General features: G+C 43.8%; 1 protein-coding gene across 1 annotated transcript in view; it reads left to right on the forward strand.

The window, feature by feature from the left end:
- Positions 1 to 2,970: 2,970 nt before the first annotated feature.
- The window catches only part of ITM2B (integral membrane protein 2B), a 51,433-nt gene continuing 30,088 nt past the window's right edge, over positions 2,971 to 24,315 (forward strand). The window contains exon 1 of the mRNA XM_082247075.1: positions 2,971 to 3,154. Within this exon, the coding sequence (XP_082103201.1) occupies positions 3,062 to 3,154 (93 nt within the window). The 5' untranslated portion in view covers positions 2,971 to 3,061. The remainder of the gene's footprint in view (positions 3,155 to 24,315) is intronic.

Here is a 24,315-nt window from a genome sequence, read left to right on the forward strand (position 1 = left end):
AATGGAAACTTTTCCACAGTTTTTGCACTTTTGTTTTGGACTGAATGCATATGATTTTGGTATTAATCCGGATACTATCCATGTACCTTTGAACACTTGGTTCATTATTTGTTAGCGCACTTTGGTAATGTTTCCTATATTGCCATCCTCTCACGTATATATTTATACATAGGTGCACAAAATGAACAAAACCATTAAAGAATAAAACCATTAAGAACAAAGAACAAAACCATTAAAACATGGGGTGTCAGGAGGGCACACACTGGGGTGGGGAGGTGTTGGGAGGGCATACCATGGGGTATCAGGAGGGCACACACTGGGGGGGGGGGTGGGAGGACATACCATGGGGTGTCAGGAGGGAACACACTGGGGGGGGGGGGTTGGGAGTGCATACCGTGGGGTGTCAGGAGGGCACACACTGGGGGGGGGTGTTGGGAGGGCATACCATGGGGTATCAGGAGGGCACACACTGGGGGGGGGGGGGGGTTGGGAGGACATACCATGGGGTGACAGGAGGGAACACACTGGGGGGGGGGGTTGGGAGTGCATACCATGGGTTGTCAGGAGGGCACACACTGGGGGGGGGAGGTGTTGGGAGGGCATACCATGGGGTATCAGGAGGGCACGCACTGGGGGGGTTGGGAGGGCATACCATGGGTGTCAGGAGGGCACACACTGGGGGGAGGTGTTGGGGGGCATACCATGGGGTGTCAGGAGGGCACACACTGGGGGGGAGGTGTTGGGAGGGCATACCATGGGGTATCAGGAGGGCACACACCAGGGGGCATTCACAATGCTTTATTGAGCTAAATGAAAAGGACATGCATTTCCATCTGTCAGCTAACAGCACCTCTATGCTAAGCTGCAGTAACTCAGCAGACGTAGCATAGAGGTGCTTGTAAACTAATCCACCATGTACAGCTAGCTGAGCCTACCTCCAGGAACATTCACTCGGCTCCCTCTGCTCAGCTGCTCACACTTCCCTCTTCGAGGCGGGCGCGCTCTCTGTGGTCAGGTACATCCCCATCACGCCCACTCAAGCAGCAAGCAGCCTGCAGGATATAGGCTGGAAACCTGCTGGGGGAGGTACAGGGGGCGGAGTGTCAAGTGTCTATGTGTAATGGCTGTGAGTTGTCCCGACCGCAGCTCTGATTTCCCGGGGTGCGCTCGGCCTGACAATCAGTAATATTTTCTCGGGGGGAACAATTGCCCCGTTAAATGCCCCCCCCCCCACCGAACCCACGAGACTGACTCACCGAACCCCTGGGGTTCGATCGAACCCAGGTTAAGAACCACTGATCTAGAGCATAGCAGCAGTATCAGTATCCGTATATCAGAGATCATTGCGGTTTATCCAATGGCGGGTAACCACCCTGAACTAGATAGTCCAGCCAGACCTGACCCCGCTACTTTGACAGGAACCGGACCGAGCTCGGTCGAACCAAAGCAAATCTTAGATGCTCCGATCATCTGGTGACAGATGAGGGTGGTTCTAGTTCAGGGTGGTTACCCGCCATTGGATAAACCGCAATGATCTCTGATATACGGATACTGATACTGCTGCTATGCTCTAGATACAACTTTTGAACCTGAGTAGAGGTCACCATTCTTGCATTGTCCCAGAAGAAGCCTGCTGGCGAAACATGTCGGACACAAGTGGCCCCTAGCACACTTCAATGGTTCTCTGTACATTAAGTATCTTTATGCTATGAATATATATCACTGTATGTGATTGTTTTTATCGGTTTTGTAATAAAATTCTGTTATTTTACTTTGTCTCCTTATTATTTATCTAAAATATATACCCTAGCAAGCCTCACCTTTAAAATCCCACCATTTGGTTCACGCCCACCTATTGCGGCCTCTCTGGGGCGCCAATAGAGCCCGCAGGGTTAGTGATACCATCCACTCCTCTTCTGTCCTATGTTTAAACAGGGATGTGGTGTTAGCTTGCTGGGTACATTGGCCAGTTTAGGCATGGCGTCTCTCCTCTTTATATTCCTGGGAGCTGAACGTCATCGCTCCCAGCAATCAATGCGCCTGCACCGGCCCCGACGTCAGTTCCAGTGCAGGCGCGTCATACCTTGCAAAACAGCTTCTGGGCATGCCCAGAAGCTGTGCAGGGATGATGCTGCAGACCCGGAAGTGATAGCGGGGCCGGTGCCGTGCATCGTGGGACCGAAGAAGACAAAAGAGGACACAGAAGAGGATCGCGCTGGCTTCAAGCTGCCCACACCTGAGATGGCAGCGCTGGACAATACTTTTTCAAGGTAAGTATTTCTTCTTAAAGGTAAGTGCAACCGGGGACAGATCAGAGGGTATCCATTGTGGAATGCACTAGCCCTGACTGTCCCGGGGGTATTTTTATTAAAAAAAAAGTTCACTGGGTGGAACTCCGCTTTAAGAAGGGACTCCTTATAGGGGTATTGCCAAGGGGTAGCTTTGTTTGTCTCCACTCTGTAGTGACAATTCTGTGAAAATAGGAGGGGAAAGGTTACATCTTTGCCACTCTGGATGGCTTGTGAGTGCCAAAGGGGACCTGCGCCTCCATCCAGTCCTTCATACAGCCGGTGCCAAGGAACCCAGTAGGAAGACTATGTGAAGATGGTAGTGCCAGGTGTGCTGGAGGGCTCCATGTGCAGCAAAGTCTGTCATAAAATGCTGTGCATACTAATACGTTATAAATTAGATCTGCAAGAGGCCCTTTTTTGTGTTACAAAAAATGTTTACTATCGCTTTAAGCCCTGAAGCCAGGGAGTGTGCAGTGTGCAGACATGGCAGGTAATGGTGTGGAAGGATATCTGATGACTGAGCTCCAGCTGTGAGCGCGCTCAGCTGATTGTCACCCAGCACAGGAGATTGGGAGCGCGCACAGCGAACCTTGAGCATGCGCAGTAAGAGCGTCTTCTCACTGGAAGGGATTCAGGGGATGCCGAGTTTCAGGTGAGCGCCTATCATTTGGCTCCTCCCCCTCTCCGCGGAGACTCAGTTAGCACAACAAAGAGAGCCGTTCTCCGTGCACAGCCGTTCTCCCTTCCTCGGACCCTAACACTGGGCAGACATGGTGAAACTCGCCTTTAATTCGTCTCTGGCGCAGAAGGACGCCAAGAAGGAGGATGAGAATAGCGAAGTGCTGATTATCCCCGATAACAAGGTAAGAGAGGAAGGGGAACCTCCCTGCACCCACCCGCCGGGGGGCACACCACCCATGGGGACAGGTGACCTCCATGTATGTGAGGGGGTGGCATGGTATGAAATGCTCTGTCATCATTCTTCTGGGTGTAATCAGGACCCCCTCCCCCTATATGTGGTCACCTCAGGGGGCTCTTCTACCTGTTCGCCACATTGTGTGCCCCCCCCCCCCCCCTCCTATATCGCCGCCATAGACGGTGATGGGATGATCCAGGAAGAGCCGTGCAGTAAAATGGAGGAAGCTGTGTGATCAGCAGTCAGCCCAGAGATAAGCTCTAGAAAATGGCTGACAGGGGAAGAGCTCAGGCTGCATGGAGAAGGAGGAGGATGTTGAGGATCTGTGTTCATACCTGACCCCCCCCCCCCCAATCTCTATGTCCTTATCCTCTACACACCAACAGGGGGGCCCATCCATGACCACCTGGTGACCAGTGTCCCATGGTGACAGACCCCCGTCAGTGGCTTGTGGGGGAATCATACAGGACAACCAATTTTACATGTTTGTTTTTTTTCTACATGTACAATGACCCCCCCCCCCCATCCTCTACACTAACAGGGGGGCCCATCCATGACCACCGGGTGACCAGTGTCCCATGGTGACAGACCCCCGTCAGTGGATTCTGGGGGAATCATACAGGACAACCGATTTTACATGTTTGTTTGTTTGTTTTTTTTTTCTACATTGACAGTGACCCCCAATGTTCACAACAATGCAACAAAATAAAAAAATGCCATCGATTGACCCGTTACAACCTTATTTTTCCAACACAATTGATCGACTTGTGTCCATCACAATCTGTCACCCGGCCGTGTCGGTTTTGTCCCCTTCGTTCGATGTCCAGGTTTTGTTGACTCAGACCTCAGTTAATCGAGGGGAAGAAACGCTCCTGTCTAAGCCTTGCTTCACCCCTCTGCGCTGTGTGTGGGTGTTTGCACGGGCACGGCATCCTGATCATTTTATTGGACTGCTGTACCCGCGGGGAAAGGTTCCCAATCCTTACATCTGTGGCACCATGTGCTTTCCCCACACCCAAACACACATTGCATTTTCCAGTGAGTGGGGTGCCTTTTAGAATTAATGGCACCCATGCAGTGAGTGGGGTGCCTTTTTGGAACTAATGGCACCCCCTGCAGTGAGTGGGGTGCCTTTTAGAATTAATGGCACCCCTGCAGTGAGTGGGGTGCCTTTTAGAATTAATGGCACCCCCTGCAGTGAGTGGGGTGCTTTTTTTTTTTTTTTGTTTCAATGTTTTTTATTAGATTTTTTGTAAGAAAAAGATATAACAGCGCACAAGGAGCCAACATGGCTCGTGGGGTGCTTTTTTAGAACTAATGGCACCCCCTGCAGTGAGTGGGGTGCCTTTTTAGAACTAATGGCACCCCCTGCAGTGAGTGGGGTGCCTTTTAGAATTAATGGCACCCCCTGCAGTGAGTGGGGACCCTTTTTAGAATGAATGGCACCCCTGCAGTGAGTGGGGTGCCTTTTTAGAACTAATGGCATCCCCTGCAGTGAGTGGGGTGCCTTTTTAGAACTAATGGCACCCCCTGCAGTGAGTGGGGTGCCTTTTTAGAACTAATGGCACCCCCTGCAGTGAGTGGGGTGCCTTTTTAGAATTAATGGCACCCCCTGCAGTGAGTGGGGTGCCTTTTTAGAATTAATGGCCCATCTGCTAACGAGCACACTTTGTCTGCAGGTCCAGATCCAGCATGATCCACATATGTATGAACCTCACCTAACTATTCTTACAAATCTTGCCTACCTATTCTGCACACCCTGTATCAAAAAGATCTGTCTTACTGTTTTTAGTCTGGTCATGTGATCCCACAGCTCTGCCTCCCCTGCTGCAGGGGAGAAGAGGAAGCATAGACAGTGGATGGGCTATGGATGACATCACCGCTCCCATAATTCCTAGCCCTTGAGAGCTTCCTGAGCCAGAGATATAGGATCACCTGATCAGATTAAAAATGGGCAAGTGCGCACACACACTTTTGAGACAGGATAGGTAGAAGGAGGGGGAGGGAACCTTTTTTTCGAGTACATTTTACTAGGTGATAAACATGCCATTGCTTATAAAGTTATCAAATAAAAACTGGATTTTCTCCACACAGAAGATGTGTAATGATCATAGGTATGCGCACGGGGTGTGCCAGGTGTGCCTGGGCACATTCTAATGCAGATTCGTATTATCGCTCTGTGTTCCGACAGGAAGATGGGAAAGATCTCCCTCTTACCGGATCTGCCATAAGAAAAGTGTTTACACGCTTCCCTTTCACTGTGCTGGCAGGGAGATCGATGTGCCGGGGTCATATATATGTGGACACACACACACACGTGTGTTTGAGCTTAGGGTGCGCACCCTAATGCAATATGCTGCACACACCATGGTAAAGAGAGTCCCTTTTATTGGTCTGGGAGCTGCATTCACTGATGCTGTTGAAGTGTAGTGTTAAAACGTGAACATGTTTGTAACGTTTATGTGAATAACTTCTAATAAAAATAATTTTCCCAAAAAAAAAAAAAAATTACAGTAAACAATGCAGGTCCAGATTTAAAGTGATTGCAAGTTCTCTTTTTTTTTTTTTTTTTTTTTTTATATAGCATGTTCTACTTGCCTCCACTGTGCAGGGGTTATGCATAGAGCAGCCCGGATCCTCCTCCTCTCGGGTCCCTCTTTGCTGCTCCTGGCCCCTCCCTCCTGTCAAGTGCCCTCATAGCAAGCAGCTTGCTATGGGGGGCACCTGAGCTGAGCTGCAACTCCATGGATCCGGTTCAGGCCCTTCTCTGTCCTGATTAGCTAACTGGCTTTGATTGATAGCCACGGGAGCCAATAGCACTGTGGCTGTGTCCCAGCCAATCAGGATTGAGCGTCCCAGGCGGCAGAGGGACTCATGGACATCGCTGGAGAGAGATGGGGCTTGCGTAAGTATGAGGGGGGGCTGCTACACCAAGAAGGTTTTTTATCTTAATGCAAAGAATGCATTAGGATTAAAAAAAAAAAAACTCTGACTTTACAACTCCCTTAAGCTTCCCAGCAAGGAGTCAGTTCTTCAAGAGGTAACCTTATAAGGGTAGTTAGACTTGGGCTTTGCTTCCACTTTTCAGTTGCATTGTATGGTGCATGGGCGCCTTACGGGTTCGTACCCATAGGCTCATTGGCCCATAAATGTGCTGGCCTACTATGGTGCTACTTACAGCTGCTCTTAGACACAATTGGGTGAAGGTTGCTGTATGCAGCTATTCCCCAGTGTTGTCCTAAATGCAGGTAGTGTGAACTTTAGACCTTATGTCTTTGCACATGCTCCACTTTGTGCAAATAGCAAGCATAGCTGTATACAGCGCCTTACCCATTCGTGTCTATGAGCAGCTGTACACAGCACTAGGATACACCAGCTTGTTTACACTGTAAAGGCAGAAGCACCCGTGTGCATGAAGCAGAACCCATCCCTGATAATAACATGATATGATCTGTCCCTTCAGGTAATGGCACAGTCCATGATCATTACAAGGTGACAGGGACATCAGGACTTGATAGTACAGAGCTGGACATAAACAGTCTCACTTGCAGTTTGTTGATTACAGTATTAGACTTAAAGTGTATGAATTGCTGTATAATAATAATTCCACATTTGCAACTGAATTGGGATAAGGGCTGCTTTATATTCACATAACGTAACAAAATGACTGCTCAGTAACATTACTTTGTACTCTCTATGTCCTGCATGTGCAACTCAGACACTGCATATCCTGTATGACTGCCAAATGGAGATTATATTTGTATGACTGTCAAATGGAGATTATATTTTTCTGAGCATAAACTTGGTTAATAATTAAAAAAATAAAATACTTGCATACCGTTTTGTGCTTTGCTCTATTCAGAAAGGTGTAAAACAGAGCCCCTTCTAAAGCCTGGTACACACATTCAGTTTTGTTTTGTTCAACCCAGCCAGCTGAAGGGGAAAAAAATGGAGAGATGGCTGTAATAACGAAGAGGTGTTAGTGCAGCGCTCTCCCCCACTGTGCCTTTGTGTTCTGCAAGGGGGACTCCCTATTGAACCAGACGATATTTGGACCATGTGTACCCAGTTTAGGTCATGTTTAGGAGGGTGCTGGAGAATTAAGATTTACAGTAAGACCCTGTTCACAATAGAAATTGCTAATCTTATATTGAAAATGAAAAGCTTACCAAAGTTAGGAAAATTCTCCTACAAAAGACTAAACATTCAGAAGTGATGTAATGTGTATTTGTATTTTCGAAACAACTGTACTGAATAAACAAAAATCATACGATCTGTTATCATACGAGAGAAATTTCCATGCTTGTCCCATTGGATCATTTCATGTGAATTGTCGGCTCTCAAAAGCTGTGTACTAGCTGTATTATTTTTGTACAATTTTCTGATCATGTGTATGCTAGCCATATATTATACAATTTTCTTATTCAATTTCCTTTTTAAATTTACCTTCAACTATGTAGTAGAAGGGCCTGCCTGCCTGATTGCATACAAATTGAGTGTTTAGGTTTGACCTCCTGTTGTTGTTGTTGTTGTTGTTGTTGTTGTTGTTGTTATTATTATTATATAGTTTTGGTAAATCTGAAGGAAAATTGTAAAAGAAACATTATGTTGTGAATGGCCAGCCTAGAAGCTGTGCTATGTATAATCTTGCTCCAAAGAATGGACTAGAAAGGTAAGAAATATTTCTTTAATTCTGTTTAGGTATGCTGTGTAAATAGGAATACTGTATATGATGGGGGGTTCCAAATATGGCTGCAAATGTGAAAATACCTCAAATCAGAACTCCAGGTATGATATATTTAGGCGGTATTAAGCTCAAAATCAAACCTTTTTTATATTGCAGTTTACCAATTCTTCGATGTTGCGGCTGTTTTTTCTTTTTCTAGACTTTCTTCTATTATGTCTCTTGATTTTCAAGAGAACACGCTCTCCAGCAGATGTAGCAGTTAGTGTTGAGACAAACCATTTACCATTGACAGGGGTGCTTATAATGATCAGCTTTTATTTGTGTAAAACCTTTATTCCAAAGGTAAAAACTGTTTGAAGCTGAATATAAAGTGTGAGCTGTAGTTGGCTTCTGTTTTTTCTGTATTTCCTGGAGGTGTTTACTTGGCTTAATAACCAGAAGCTAAAAAACAAAACTAATGCAGCCACCATATCAAATGATTGGTAAGCTGCAATATAATACATTTTTGGGTTTAATCCTGCTTTGAATGCTCACTTGCCTTGTCCCAGCTTGTCGCAATGTAGGTATGTCTATCTCATACCTGAGGGGCCATTGGCAAAGCTGGAAATCTGTAGTAGTTGGTGCTACCACAGTGTTCTGGGCAGTTCAAAGAATGCCTTGAAATTTTTTTTTTTTTTTCATTCTTTTATCTAATACAAGGCATTCTGTGATTGGTTGAGATGTAAGGGCAGTGACATTCTATGAATGGTTGCATAGAATTTCAATAAATGACAGCATTTCTGTCTTTAATAGCACTGACTTCTTCCCCAACGGTTCATAAGGTATGAGATATGCACACTTACATTGATCCCAATGTAAGTATGCAATTGGGATCATACTTGGAGTTCAGATTTAAGGGTTTGTATCCAATCAAATGATTTTAACGATTATCATTTTATCACACTAAGCCCAACAAAAGTTCTGTTTTCTCCAGACATACCTGGTACATGCTATGCAAAACTACCTGCACAGTTTAATGCAAATATTCCTTTCCTATGAGCCTTCAACAGAGAGCACGGGATATAAATAAAAACAAAACCACTTTCCATGTGTCGGATCACAGTACAAGGTTCTCTTGTCACATGATTTCACAGAGAAGTAATATGGCTCGCACTGCTTTCTGCAGTAAACCACATATATGTAGTGACAGTCATCAGCCAACACTGTCATGTCAGTAAGAAAAGGATGGGCATTCGTCTCTAGTCAGCTGACAAGCAGGGAATGCATGGCCACTTTCTGCCTAATGCCAATAAACATTAACCCCTTCTGTGGAAAGAAAAAAAAAAAGTTTGGGTCCCTACAGCTGCAGCAGTCTTGCTTATATGTAAGAACTGAAAAAAACTAGATGGTGACAGACCATTCCTCCTTCTCAGAATAACCAATAGTGGTTTCCTTTGTGTGTTGGCAGTGATAGGTCCAGCACAGACATATCGCGTCTCCCACTAACTCCCAATGATTTTATAGCAGGGTGGGCACAGACAAGACCTAATTCTACTGGAGGAGATGAGCTAATCTGCATAAAGATATACAATTCTTCTTGGGTTATATTTGGCTTTTGAAACAGCTCTGCCATTAAAGTAGAAGTTCACCCTAAAACTAATATCTGTAAATTTGCTGGCATCCACAATCTAATGCCTCGTACACACACACATCGATTATTGGCCGGGAATTTTCGGCCAACGTTCGATCGGCCGATTTTCGGCTTGTTAGTATGATGCTTTCGACAAACGACTCCGACTTTTCGGCCGAAAAAAATCTGGTGTGCAGGCTATAAAATTTTTGATGGCCGTCAACACAACGGCCGATTTTCCGTCAGTCAGTACAGATTTCGGCAGACAAAAATCTGATGAGCAAGACTGGGCATGCTCAGAGAAGAAAAAACACACGGAAAGCAAACCAGAACATGACATCACTTCTGAAGTAGAATTTTGTTGGCCGAGAAAATTTGTGTGCAGTCTAGGCACATTCCAACAAACAAAACACCACTGGACAAAAGACGGCCGATCGGTCGGCCGATAATCGTTGGGTGTGTACGAGGCATAAGACTAACCTATCTAAGCCTGTAAAGAATAAATTGCTATACATAGCTTTTCTGAAGCTGGTCCGGTCTCAAGCGGTGGAAGCACTGTGCAGGACACAGCCGACAACGGCTGGGAAGTGACGTCGCCCATAGTTACTATGGGGCTTTCATTATCGGCTGCCTCCTCTGCACACACCTACACAGAGAAGCCACTGCTGACAGCACAGCATGGGACCGGAGTGGAGCGTCTTCAGAAAAGGTGTATATTTATAGCAATTTCTTCTTTACAGGGCTTTCACACGGAGGATAGAATAGAGCTTTTAGCTGTGGATAGATGAAGTTATCTACCGCAGTTAAACTCCCTATTCACACACAGCGTTTAGCAGCGGTTTTGCTTCATACAGAGTTGTACTGTTAGAAAAAAATAAATTTTACTGCCTCCAGGCCCGATTTATCGCAGCTATCTGGACATAACCATGGGATCACTGTGCACTTCTTCACCTGCGAATAGCATCGGCAACAAAAGAAAGAGCAGGAAGCACATCAGAATTTCAAGGTAAATATAGTTGCTAGGGAAATGGCAAAAATGTTCCACTGCAGCTAAACACAGCCGCATGTAACGCAAGTAATCGTAATGTACACCGCAAGTGATCGTTGTGCTTGGAGTCTTGGGATTTCAAAATAACAGAAACATGCTTTTATCAGCAGCAGAACATCTGCCTGTGTGAAAGGGGCCTCAGTCTTAGATCATGGATGCCAGTAGATTTTAGTTTTCAGGTTAACTTCCACTTTAAAGTGCGTATCAGTCTTGTTTTACATTTGTTTGTTGTGGTAGTTTTGCTTAATGTTCTTTACAACTGAGAATTTACCATTTTGTCTTGTGCACGTTCTTGTATGTATATATATATATATCCATAGTTATGACGCAGTGCGTTTTTATTTACAGATTTCCTCACTTAAATTATTTAGTACAATCTGAACTTTTAATATGAGTCAGCCACTTAATGTAGATTGGTAATTTTGGCATGAGGTTGAAAAAACATGCTGAAATCAGGCTTTCTAAACGACCTAATTAAAGCGGAGTTCCGGCCACATTTTACACTTCTCGATCATGCATAATTTTTTACATGCTAAAAACAATTTATTATTATTATTATTTTTTTTTTTTGTTTTGCTGAAAAATTTCTTCACTCCTCCTTATTGCGCCATGGCCGCCTACGTAATTTCCTGCTTTGCATTCGCTCCTTGGAGATGAGTGTCATCAATCCCAGGAGTCAATGGGCCGCGCTGTACAGGAGAATAATAAAGTAAGTGAGACATGCTACACAAAAAATAAAACGTGGCATTTTACAGGATATCTTGGTGTAAATGCACGGACCCTAACTATACTGGGGGGGGGTTAAAAAATAATTCTGCCCGAACTCCGCTTTAAATATTCAATTAAATGAAAGCTTGTAAGCAGTTTCATTGGAGACTGTGTATTAGGGCTCATTCACACAGGAATTGTGGCCTTGTATGGTGTAAAGGAGTGAATTGTTTATGCAGCTGAAAATGCCTAGAGCTGCATGCAGGCAGCCTTTGCTTCCCTGTGGCGACACAACCACTCATCTGAATGTGAGCAGCCTTGAACAGGCCCTGTTTTGGGACCTCTTCCCCTCACCACTGAACGCCTGTCGCATTAGGACAAGTGGCTTTGTCCATACAGAATAAGCCCTTAGACCAGTGATGGCAAACCTTGGCACCCCAGATGTTTTGGAACTACATTTCTCATGATGCTCATGTACTCTGCAGTGTAGCTGAGCATCATGGGAAATGTAGTTCCTAAACATCTGGGGTGCCAAGGTTCAACATCACTGCCTTAGACAAACAATTATGTACGCAACCGTTGCTGATCTCCTTTTAGTTGTTTGACCTATGCAGTTGCTTTTGTACTTTGAGTAACTGATGTTGAACAAGTATGTACAACAGTTATGACCATACTCTTAACGTTACTGGCTCTACTGTATGTTTGCTCAAGGCCTGTCCCTGAAAGTATGGAGACAACCAAGAAATGGGAATTTTCAGGAGGTGTGAAAGTGCCATCCAGCAGGATAAAACGTGATTCCTTCATTGGTGGTCTTACAAAATGTTCTACCTGATTTTACAATGTGAGGAAATGCTGCATGGAATTCAATGTTATGTGTATGGTTAAAACAGGTGATTTTTTTTTTTTTTTTTTTTCTAGACATTTGAGGAAATTAGCTTATTTGTAATAAAGATGGAAAAGAGCGTTTCTAGATGAGGGCATTGGAGAGTGAAAGAAAGGGAAGTATGCTGCTGTTGGGGCTGTCACTAAAGAGAACCTGTTGCTTTGCCCTGCATTAGCATATCATTTGGTTTTGCTTTAGGGCCAGTTCACATCACATGCAGTCTAGTGCATTTTATTTCTACATCAAAAACGCAGGGATAGTAGGTTATAGGGTTTTCCATGGCATAGTTCACACCAGTGGGGTCAGTTCCAGTGCGTTCCAATTCCAGAAAAAAAGTAGAACATGCTGCATTTTTCTCCACTGGACTTTACTGGAACGTGGTAAAATGCGTAAGAACGCATCAAAAACACACTAAATCACACATCCTTATTAAGGGTTAAGACAAAAAGAAGGGGGGGGGGTGCACTGGAACATGTTAAGAACACGCATGGAGAAAACTGGAACTCCTCTGGACTGCATTTCTATACTTGCTGTCCATCAAAGTGATATTAAAGGCATTTTTTAAAAAAAATCACAAACCTGTCATACTTACCTGCTCTGTTGAGTGGTTCTGCACAGAGCAGCCCTCTTCTTCCTATTCTGTGGTCCCTGATTGGCCCTTCTGACCCCCTACCTCCTGCCAAGTGCCTCGATAGCTAGCAGCTTGCTATGGGGTCACACGCAGAGCACAGCTCGGCCCTGCTCTTTCTCCTTTGGCTCACTGGCTGTGATTGACAGTAGCAGGAGCCATTGGCTTCACTGCTTTCTCAGCCAATGAGGAAGAAGAGACAAAGGAGAGCAATTGCTCTCGTGCACATCGCTAGATCATTATTTGAGGGGCTTCTGCACACAGGTTTGTTACCTTCATGCATATATTTACAACCACTTTAAATTAATTGCAGTCCCAAATGGGTAAATAGGCTTTAAAGGTGACACTACCCAATACAATTTTTACATAGCACTACCAGGGTTGTCATATTGGCAGGCTGCAATATTTAAACTCCCAAAACTGGCTCTTTAATTTACACTTTAAAGTGATTTGTAAACTTTTTTTTTTCTTTTTATCTAACATGTCTTACTTGCCTGCTCTGTGCAATGGTTTTGCACAGAGCAGCCCTGATGTTCCCGATGTTCCTGATGTCCCTACCGTCTCGGGTCCCCCTGGTGCCATTTTGGCTCCTACACAAACTTCACCCTCTCCTCCCCCCCCCCCCCCCACTAAGTGCTGTGAGGGCTCGCTCCCGAGCTGAGCTGTGTGTCCATTCACACACAGAGGGTGGCTTGGCCCCGCCCCTTGTTCCCTTATCTCTGACTGTGATTTAGGTTGCTTTTTTACTTTTTTGCGAATGTTCTTTAAATCTTCGCTGTTTAATGACTCATGCACACTAGATATATTTTCTGCTGCTCCTATAGGCGTTTGGTTTTTAACTTTTTTTTTTTTTTTTCCCTGCATGTTCTATATGTCTATGCACACAGGTGTTTAGAGGCAGAAATAACCCTCAGCCAGTGTGTTAGAAACAGCAGAGTTTTGGCAAAAACAAAAAAAGCACTTAATGCACAAAGGTGTATAAAGTGCTTGAATGGTAATTTTGATGGCCAGAATGATTATTATGCTAGCCAATGAGATGAAATAACACCCAAACGCTTGATGCGCCTAAATGTGTTACATGGGTTTACAAGCGTCAAGCTCTTTTTTACTGCCGAAACTCTGCTGCCAGGAGGAAAGAGTTCTGCTAGAGTTAGCAAAACGTCCAGTGTGCCTCATATGAGGCCTTAGGGATGTCTGGCTTTTTTTTTTTTTTTTTATTTCCTGCCTGAAAATGCTCCTCTGTTCGCCTATGTGTCCATGCACACATAGACGCTTAGAGTTTAGAGATAGGAAAAATCCCCCACTGCCAGTGTGCAATATGTTTAAAGGTGCATTAATGCTGGGCGCGTCAAACGCTTAAGCATGAATTAATTTCAATGGGCAGAATTCTGGCCAATGAAATGCATTGAGCGGTAATTCATCTAAACTTAACACTTCAAGCAGTTTTTTTTTTTTTTCTCTACAAAAACTCGGCTGGCAAGAGAAAAGCTGTTCAGGAGAGGTTAGCTAATGCCCTGTGTGCATGGGGCCTAAAACCAAGATGAAAAGAGCCAGTCAGGTGATCACAATTACTGCTGCCAAAAGACAGTGCTACTTTTGGAAAATTTGGGATTTTTATAACCTGGCCACAAGGACAAATAGAGTAAGGGTAGGTTTCCCTAAGGCTACGTTCACATCTTGGCGTTGCTATTATGGGCGTTTTTGCAGGCGTTTTACAGGCCTTTTTTTTTTTTTTTTATGTGCAGGCATTTTTAGATTGAATAGAGACTAATGGAAAACGCCTGTAATCTGCCCAAAAAGAAGCTCATGTACTTTTTTGAGCTTTGGGCGTTTTGCTCACAGCGTCAAAACACTCAGATGTGAACAGGGTCCATTGAAATGAATAGGATTTGTCTTGTTGGGCGTTTTGAGAGCTGATCCTAGAGCAGAAAAACTCCCCAAAAACGCCTACATGTGAACGGAGCCTAACAGGGCATGAAAAACTGAACAATGTTGTTGTGTTTTTTTGTATAGCAAAACAAAAACTCTTTGGACATTGCTTAGAACGATATCCAAACTGCAGCCCATTGCTCGCTTTTATCCAGCCTTTGGGGCACTCCCACTGACGCCAATGATGAGGCACTATTCCTCCCACTGGCCAGTCTGGCCCAACTAAAGTCTGAAGGACCGTAAAATGGCCTTTTGTTTAGAAAATTGGTGAGGAGAAGACTGTGTCTGATAAAAACCTTGTCTGGTGAAGAAAAGGTGAGTGCTTTCAGTCCTGTCATGCCAACAGTAAAGCATCTGGAGACTTTTCATATGTGGAGTTGCTTCTCAGCCAAAGCAGTGGGCTCACTCACAATTTTGCCTAAAAACACAGACATAAAAAATGGTACAAAAACATCCCCTGAGAGCAACTTCTCACAACAATCCAAGAACAGTTTGGTAATGAACAATGCCCTTTCCAGCATGACGGAGCACCTTGCTATAAGGAAAAAGTGATAACTAAGTGACTTGCGAAACAAACATCGAAATTTTGGGTGCATGGCCAGGAAACTTCCCAGACCTTAAAGCGGAATTCCGCCTTCCCCTCCAAAAATCAAAAGTCAGCAGCTACACATACTGTAACTGCTAACTTTTAATATTAGGACACTTACCTGTCCTGGAGTCCACCGATGTCGGAACCGCAGCCGATGTTTTCCACTACTTTACATTGTAGCAAAGTGTCATTTCTTTAGTGTTTTCACATGAAAAGGCGAAATAAAATATTAACAAAAATGTGAGGGGTGTACTCACTTTTGTGAAATAGTGTGTGTGTGTGTGTGGTAGAGGGTCAGCCTGTGACAAGGTTAAGAGGGGGTTAATTAAGAGAGCAGGTACTTTCCTTTCAGACATGCTTATTATTAGCTGGAAAGCGTGTGGAAAGTGTGTTTGCTGAGATAGACATCAGCACATGGAAGACTCCACTTGTCGATTGGGACCTGCTCTAGTATTTTTTTGTTTTTTTTGTGTATATTGACATTAAGTAACATCCTTACCAGATCAGGCATCTGGACAGATCCTGTCATTGGCAGGATCCCTGCAGATCTTGGGCTGGCTCTCGTCAGCTGATGGTGCTCACTGCTGAATCTGGATCACAGGAGTGCACTTAGTTCTGCTAAGAGCTTTGGCCACACTTCTCATTAACAGCCCATTCACACTGCCGCGACAGGATTTTTGTGGGGCGACCTGTGAAGTCAATGCAAGTCGCCTCCAGGTCGCCCCAAAGTAGTACAGGACCCTTTTTCTAAGTCGGAGCGACTTGTGTCGCTCCTATTAGAACGGGTCCTGTACTATTCAATAGCGACCGACCGCGACTTGTCAGGCGACCAAGTCGCCTGACAAGTCGCGCTAGTGTGAATGGACCCTTAATCTGACTAGGGGAAAAAATTCCTTGGACATACAGTAGTCATGTAGGATGTCCTGACTGTTGCATGTGTGTGTGTTTTTTGTTTTTTTTTCCACGGAGGCGATGACATTTGTGTCATCCGCTCCGTGTGCCCGCATATCATCCCATCCGTTTGCGGATGATATACGGATATAATGTATGTCTATGGGCACTGCGGATGTCAGCGGATGACACCGCTGACATCCGATTTTTGCATCAGTTCCGTTTTTTTAACGGAGGAAAAATAGGGTTCCGTTCCAAAAAACGGAACAGAACTGAGGACAAAAATCGGATGTCAGCGGATGGTCATCTGCTGACATCCGCAAACCCATTGACAAGCATTATGTCCGTATATATCACCCGCAAACGGATGGGGTGATATACGGACATACGGAAAGTCCATGTGCAAGAGCCCTTAGGCCCGTTTCACACAGGCGGACCGTTCAGATCCGCCTGTCCGGTTTTTTTTGGCGGATCTGAACGGTCCCCCCATGCATTCCTATGGGGCATCGGATGTCAGTGGAGACATGTCCGCTGACATCCGACCCGATCCGATCCGTCAAATCTGGACGGATGGAAACCCTATTTTCCATCCGTCCAGCGGATCGGATGGGATCGGGTGAGAACGGACTGACGGTCCGTTGACGTCCGATTTTCCCCCATAGAGATGCATGGGGAACTGTCAGCTGTGTCTCCGCACACAGCGCGGAGACACAGCTGTCCTCCTGCTGCTCAGCGGGGCATCGGCGGCTCCATCCCCCGCTGAGAAAAACGGATTCCGTCCAATGGACGGAGTGTGTGAAAGGAGCCTTAGTCTGAGTTTATGGCAGCTGCCTGTCATATTCCTTTTAATAAAACAAAAAAGGCTTTCTCTGAATGGTGGTAATGCTGAGTGAACTACCACCTGTAGTTACTATGCAGAATTGCAACCACTCAGAACTGTACACAAACTAATGTTAACAGTGTGTAGTAGTGGCAACTATTACAGTAATTTGCATATCAAGGATTGGTCAGGTATGAGAGATGCATACTTGTATTGGTTCAAGTTGGAAAACAATGTAATTCTTCAAAAACTCTAAACTTGAGTTTTAAACTATCACAACCTAAGGGAAATTTTAGTTGCATAGGTATTTATAACAGGCCAAATAAAAGAACAAGAGAACAAAAGTAGTTGTAGTTGCTAGCCATGACTCTTTAGCCTATTTCTACCTGAATAGAAGGTTTTTAACAGCCCACAGCAACTAACATGGCGATAAACATAAAATCTTAAAGCAAAAATGTGGTTTATTAAAATAGTATTTATAAAACTGCCCGTAGAAAGCATAAACGGAGCAAAAAGTTGACTGGCATATTTGGACACTTTTTTTTTTTTTTTTTTTCTTCGCCTTAGTGATCCAGCCAGTAAGTCTGTTTTTCAAAAGAACAAACTCTTTCAGATCAGTTTGTGTATGAGACTAACCATTTACAACGGACTTAAAGTGATCAGCTTTTTTTATTCGTGTAAAACCATTTATCCCAACACAAGGAAAACTGTGTACTGGAACTGCTTATAAAGTGTTAGCTTTGGTGGTTTGTTAGTGTATCTAAATCTGCTAGTACATTTAAAACGTTTGTTACCCCATAAAACAAAAATCCTGTTCTTTTAAAGCATGTTATACAGCACAGTGCTTTTGCTGTGTCATTTGGTCCCCTGTATCGCCTAAAAACAAAACCTGGCTGATCCTGCTAGTTTCTGCTCTCCCCTTTGTAAACTGACCTGTTTATAGCTGCTGAGCCCTGACACCGTGGTCAGTGTATGTGCCTCCGTCATCCGCGGTCCTGCTCTCTGCTCTCCTGTGTCGTCCTCTTTCCTGCCTGTCAGCTCTTACCAATCCCAATCTTCCCCCCCCCCCTTCCTGTTGCTGAAATACCTTTAAACCTCACATACAATCCCCTCTGTTATAAAGCCTCCTATGCTGCATTGTATGTCCTTTTGTAAAAAAAAGATGCCTACTTCTACCTGACTTCACAGCACAGATTTGCAGTCACATGACTCCTCAAAAAAAATAAGAAAAAAAAAATTCAAAAACAGGATCACCCCTCTTGTATCAGTATATTGTTGGACCACCTTTTGCTTTAATTACAGCCTTTAGTCTGTTGGGATAGGTCTCTACTAACTTTGCACATCTAGACTTTGCAATATTTGCCCACTCTTCTTTGCAGAACTGCTCAAGTTCAGTTAAATTTGATGGAGACAGTTTGTGGACTGCATTTTTCAAGTCATTCCACAGATTTTCAATGGGGTTGAAGTCTGGGCTCTGACTAAGCCATGCAACCTTTTTCTCCACTATGTGGTAATTGTTGCTGTGTGCTCTGGGTCATTGTCATGTTGGAAGGTAAACCTTCTTCCCATTGACCCCTTTCTGGCAGCAGATTTTCCTTAAGAATTTCATGGTATTTTGCCCCATCTATTTTTCTTTCTATCCTGACAAGTGCTCCAGTCACTGTTGCAGAGAATAATCCCCATACCAGGATATTACCCCCTCCATGCTTTACTGTAGGAATGGTGTTTGAGCTGTTTTGGATTCCTGCCAGACATATCGTTTGGTTTGCCCTCAGAGAGTTGTCAATGGGAAAATAAGTTTACCTTCCAACATGACAATGGCCCAAAGCACACAGCAAAAATGACCACACAGTGGTTGGAGAAAAAGGTGAATGTCGTATGGCCTAGTCAGAGCCCAGACTTAAACCCCATTGAAAATCTGTGGAATGAAGACTGCAGTCCACAAATGGTCACCAGCAAATTTAACTGAACTTGAGCAGTTTTGCAAAGAACAGTGGGCACATATTGCAAAGTCTAGATGTGCAAAGTTAGTAGGGCTGCAACTAGCGATTATTTTCATAATCGATTAGTTGGCCGATTTGTTTCAAATAATCGGATAAAATAAAAACTCCAAAGTGTGGCGTATAATTTAGTTATGTAAAGTCTAAAAGACCATTTATTCTTGCATATCTCTATGCAGTGGTAAATACAAATAACTATATGATGAGAAAAGATATACCTGTGCTCAAATCCCAATAGCTTGTACATGTATTTAAACTATCAGGTGCTAAAGGGATGTGACAACATATTACTACAAATTCTGGATGGACCCTCAGCACACGGCTTTATACCATTTCCAGTAATCTATGCAATGAAAAAACAGGGATTTTTAGTCCACACATTGTAACGCATGTTTAGGCTGGCCAACCGCATGAACGTAATCCCTCTTATGGTCAGTCCTACACTGCTTTGCCAATGCAAATGCTACGGTGGACATCATGCCAACCTGGGGCACAAAGACACAAGATGGAGAGCTACTAGGTTCAGGTTTGATTACTGACCTGCGTTACAACAGAGAGAAGATTTGCCTGTGCTCAATAGCTTGTACATTTATTTAAAATATCAGGTGCTAAAGGGTGTGACCGCATATTAACACTACAAATTCTGGATTTATTATATGTGAACTAAATATCCCTGTTTTTTTATTCTTTAGTTTGCTGGAAAGGGTGTAGCACTGTGCAGGGAGTCAATTTGGAATTTGTAGCTATATTTGGAGGGAACAAAATATCTAACGCAGGGCTTGACAAATTTGCTTGAAATCTAGGAGCCAGCTAAAAAAGTTAGAAGCCAGTTTTTTTTTTCCGTGCATGCCGAATGGCCGGCTTCTGTCAGACCGGCTGCCATACACACAGGCCGAATGGCGGCCAGTTTTTAATGAACATGGCTGATGTTGCCAGGCATTTGACCTGTGTGTACTTTGTTTACTTCTGGGAGATAGTAAAGGAACACTAACCACCATGACCACGTCAGGGATTTGAAGTAGTCATGGTTGTAGGAGACAAACTGCACATGCTGGGATTTTGGGCGGCACAGTGGTGTAGCGGTTAGCACTTTCACCTAGCAGCAAGAGGGTTTCTGGTTCGAATCCCAACCACGACACTACCTGCCTGGAGTTTGCATGTTCTCCCTGTGCCTGCGTGGGTTTCCTCCAGGCACTCCGGTTTCCTCCCACACTCCAAAGACATGCTGGTAGGTTAATTTGATCCTGTATAAAAAATTGGCCCTACTGTGTATGTATGTGAGTTAGGGACCTTAGATTGTAAGCTCCTTGAGGGCAGGGACTGATGTGAATGTGCAATGCATATGTAAAGCGCTGCGTATATTGACAGCGCTATATAAGTACCTGAAATAAATAAAAAATAAAAAAATTGATATTTACAATTCTGTGCTGGGGGGCTAGTTGAACCCCATATCACATGTGACTTACTGCTGTTGGTAGTTACTGCTGGCGGAGATCAGAGTGGCGCAGTAGGAAGCATGCAGAGCCGATGCTTCCTGTATCTCTCTTCTCACATGTTGAGTGCACTTGATATCACTCCGCCTGTGACAGGACAGAGCGTGAACTATACAGGAAGCATCTGCTCCACAGCTGACACACCATTCTTTCGCAGACATCTTGAGTCTCCTGCGAGGTGCTGGAGTCTCACGCATGGGAGCGTGGCACTTGTGGGTGTCCGGGAGACTCTTCCCCCCCCCCCCCCCCCCCCCCCTCACGGGAGACTTAGGATGTCTGGCGACAAGACACCTGCCGCAGTGTAACCCAGGCGCTAGGCCGCTAATTCTAGTCGCCATCATGGCCTGGGGTTTGTCGAGCCCTGCCTTAGTACTGAAGAATTCACTTATACATGAAGCTAATTTAGTAGATCACTTCTTGTGAGTCAACGTGTTAAGCTCCTGTACTTGGGTCTTGAAGATTTGCAAACGTTATTTGTGTTATGTCTCTCCTTAGCATATTTGCATAGTGATGGACTGTTCATAGCTAGGAATGGGACTCGAGGACTGTAACAAGAGACAACAAATGTAGATAACTACTAGTTTGTTACCTAAATAATTCCCATTTATAGGCTTCGGGTACATAAAGTAGAATAGGAAGCTGTACAAGTGAATGCATATCAGTGACCACCTGGTGTGTAGGTGTACTTAACAGGTTTTTCATAGACCTACTGTCAAAACATCTCTCCCAAGCAATTTTTATTTTTTTGCTTTTATATCCCTTCAGTTACTGTCCCTTTTTTAAAAAGAATCTATTTAAAAAGAGATGTTTTTTATTGAGCAAATTGACATGGATGGGTGAATTTTGCTTTAAATAATAAAAATGAATCAAATAGTGTTTTTAAATTTGTGCTGCTCAGATACCGTCAAGTTGCACTTTTAACAAGATATATGCATGGAGTGGTAATTTTTGGACGGACTGGCTTGGAACAGTAGGCTGAAGGTAGCCGCAGCTACATACAGTTTATACTGCACCGCTCATGGCCTCACAGGTTAGTGAGGGACATGGTTTGTTTGGGCCAGCTTGGACCAAACCGACTATGTAAAGTGTGTGGGGAAAAATAAAGTAGTTCTTTAAATGTAAACTTTAACCCTGAGTTCTGCATTGCACTGGTACACTTCAGGTTACTGAAAATTTCCCAATAGCTTCCCAGTTAGTACAAAAAAATCTTACCACACCATGCATACATATACCTTGTTAAAGTGGAACTTTTGTGAAAGATATATACAAAAAAAAAAAAAAAAAAACTTTACTCTCCCAGTGTTATAACGGGGAGAAAGGATTCCAATCACAGCAACTTTGCAAATAGTCTGAAGTTCCACTTTAACTGTATCTGAGCCCCACTAACTGAAAACACTATTTAATTCATTTTTATTATTCAAAGCAAACTAACTCACCCATCGTCCCATGCCTCCATGATTTTTATTATGTTGAGCAACCTGGAAAAACACCCCTGGCCATTGCCATTTTGAGTAAGGGCAGATGTTTCATGTAGCATTTACTTGTATTTAGGACAGACTTGAAGGCAGGAGCATGTGTTTAGATGAGTGAGCCCCTTCAGGTGATAAAAGAAAATACCCATAAAGATTCATGGGAAGTATGACATAATTTTGGCCTAGGTCAAAAACCAGGAAGCAACTGATAGATAGATATATAAAATATATTTTTATACAGGTTAATATTTCTTCCTATCTATTTACTAATGCTGGCAGCATAAGGATTTAAAAGCAATTAATGTTGATCAAGAGAAGAAAGTTACAGTTTAATGCCTTAAAATGTTTGTTACCCCAACACTTCATATTCCTGATATGTGGCTGCTGTACTTGTGAAGTCTTCTGTTTTGTATTGCTTCCTTATACTGTAAGTCATAATGTACAGGTATACACCGCATATTAGCACATTATGAAACTTGCCTGCAAACTAAGTCCTCTAGCGCAGCGCTTTCACGGCTCCCCTGGTGCTTCCATCTATGCTAGGTGTTGCATTTTGGGTTTCATATCTTTGGGCACCTAAAATGGCACACAGACTGTCCCATAAATGTGATCTGAGCTGCACGTGTGTGGCTCAAATTACATTACCTGCTGACATTTATGATGACAGAGACCATGAGGGTCTCTTTTGTTATAAAAACTCTGCTTGTCAGTGGATCATACTTTTTATGACTTTATTACCACTACTACCATTTAAGGAAGGGCAAGGCCATAATTAATACAGTCTGCATCTTAAAACTTCATATTTAAAAAAAAAAAAATAAATAAAAAATCTTATTTTGGAAATACAGGCGCTTTATAAGCGGTTTCTTACAACTGGGGTAAAATTAAACTATATAGTTTTAATTATGTCAGTAAACAGAAAAGAAGATGCTTACCTAATAAAGCTACGCATCACTGCAGACCACCCTACATCTTGCAGCTGCAGCTTCTTAAAATAAATCTGTCGTCACAGGCTTGCAAGTTCAGCCTCATCCTCTTCTGGTCTCTTGCAACTGTATGCTTTATCTGTGATGTATTCTATACGAAGGCATATTTATAAATGATAAGGCTTAATTAAACCTTGCTCTACTTGCCACGCAGGTGCTACAGGCCCTGAAAATAGAATTGTTCAAATAGTGTAAGGATTAATGCCAGATTTCCGCTCTATCTCTAGAGATTTAGTTAATAATTGTGCAATTAAAGTAGAATTCAAAATGGTTTAGGATCTCACCTAGTTCCCACAATGTTGTGTGTTTTTTTTTTTTTTTTTCCAAAGGACAGAAGTTTTCAGTTATGGATTCTGCCTGCTGGTGTTGTAGAGCAAACTCGAAGAGAAATTCAAGTTATGAGTGAAAACCATTATTTAGCTACTAATACTATCCTATCCTTAAACATGGGCGCCTACACTTAATGGAATCCTGTTGCTTAGCGGGGAATCGCTCCGCTGAGCAGGCAGATGACCGATCCATGTACAGAGTGGACAATGACCCGGTCCTGCTCTCCTCTATGGAGGGAAATCAAATGGAAATGGACCGCCTGCCCCTTTCCATCCAATCCACCGAATGGATGGAAAATAGGACCACCATCCAATTGTTTTTGGTGGACAGGATCAGATCGGATGGTGTCAGCTGCTCCATAGTGGACAATGCAGTGTCCGAACAGGTCAGCCTGAAAAACTGACAAGTGTACCTGATCAGACAGCCTGAAAGGGCTCTAAGGCTGGATACACACTATACAATTTTCTTTAGATTTACCGAAACCATATAATATGAGGTCAAACCTAAACACTTTCAATTTGTATGCAATCTGGCAGGCCCTTGTACTACATAGTTGAAGGTAAAGCCCTGTACACATGTACCGATCGTCGGCCGAACGATCGGCCGTCTTTTGTCCAGGGCTGTCGTGTCTGTTGAAAACTGCAAAAGACTGCACACAAATTTTGTCGGCCAACAGCTGACTGCAGAAGTGATGTCATGTGATGGTTAACTTTCCTTGTCTTTTCTTTTCTGAGCATGCCCAGTCTTGCAAATCTGCTGTCTGTCGGCCGTAATCTGTACTGACTGGCGAACAATCGGCCGTTCTGGTTTTGGCCTACAAAAATTTTAATGCCTGCACGACAGATTCTGTTCGGCCGAAAATGCGCTGTCGGCTGTCGGAAGCTTCATACTAACAAGCCTACAATCTGCCGATCGGTCGGCGGCCGAATATTTTCGGCCGACGATCGCTACGTGTGTACGGGGCTTTAATCTAAAGGAAATCTAACAACAAAAGTTGTATAGTGTGTATCCCTCACTCACACCTGAGCGTTGCGT

Source organism: Pelophylax lessonae (assembly GCF_965119305.1).
Source record: "Pelophylax lessonae genome assembly, chromosome: 2".
Lineage (NCBI taxonomy): Eukaryota > Metazoa > Chordata > Amphibia > Anura > Ranidae > Pelophylax > Pelophylax lessonae.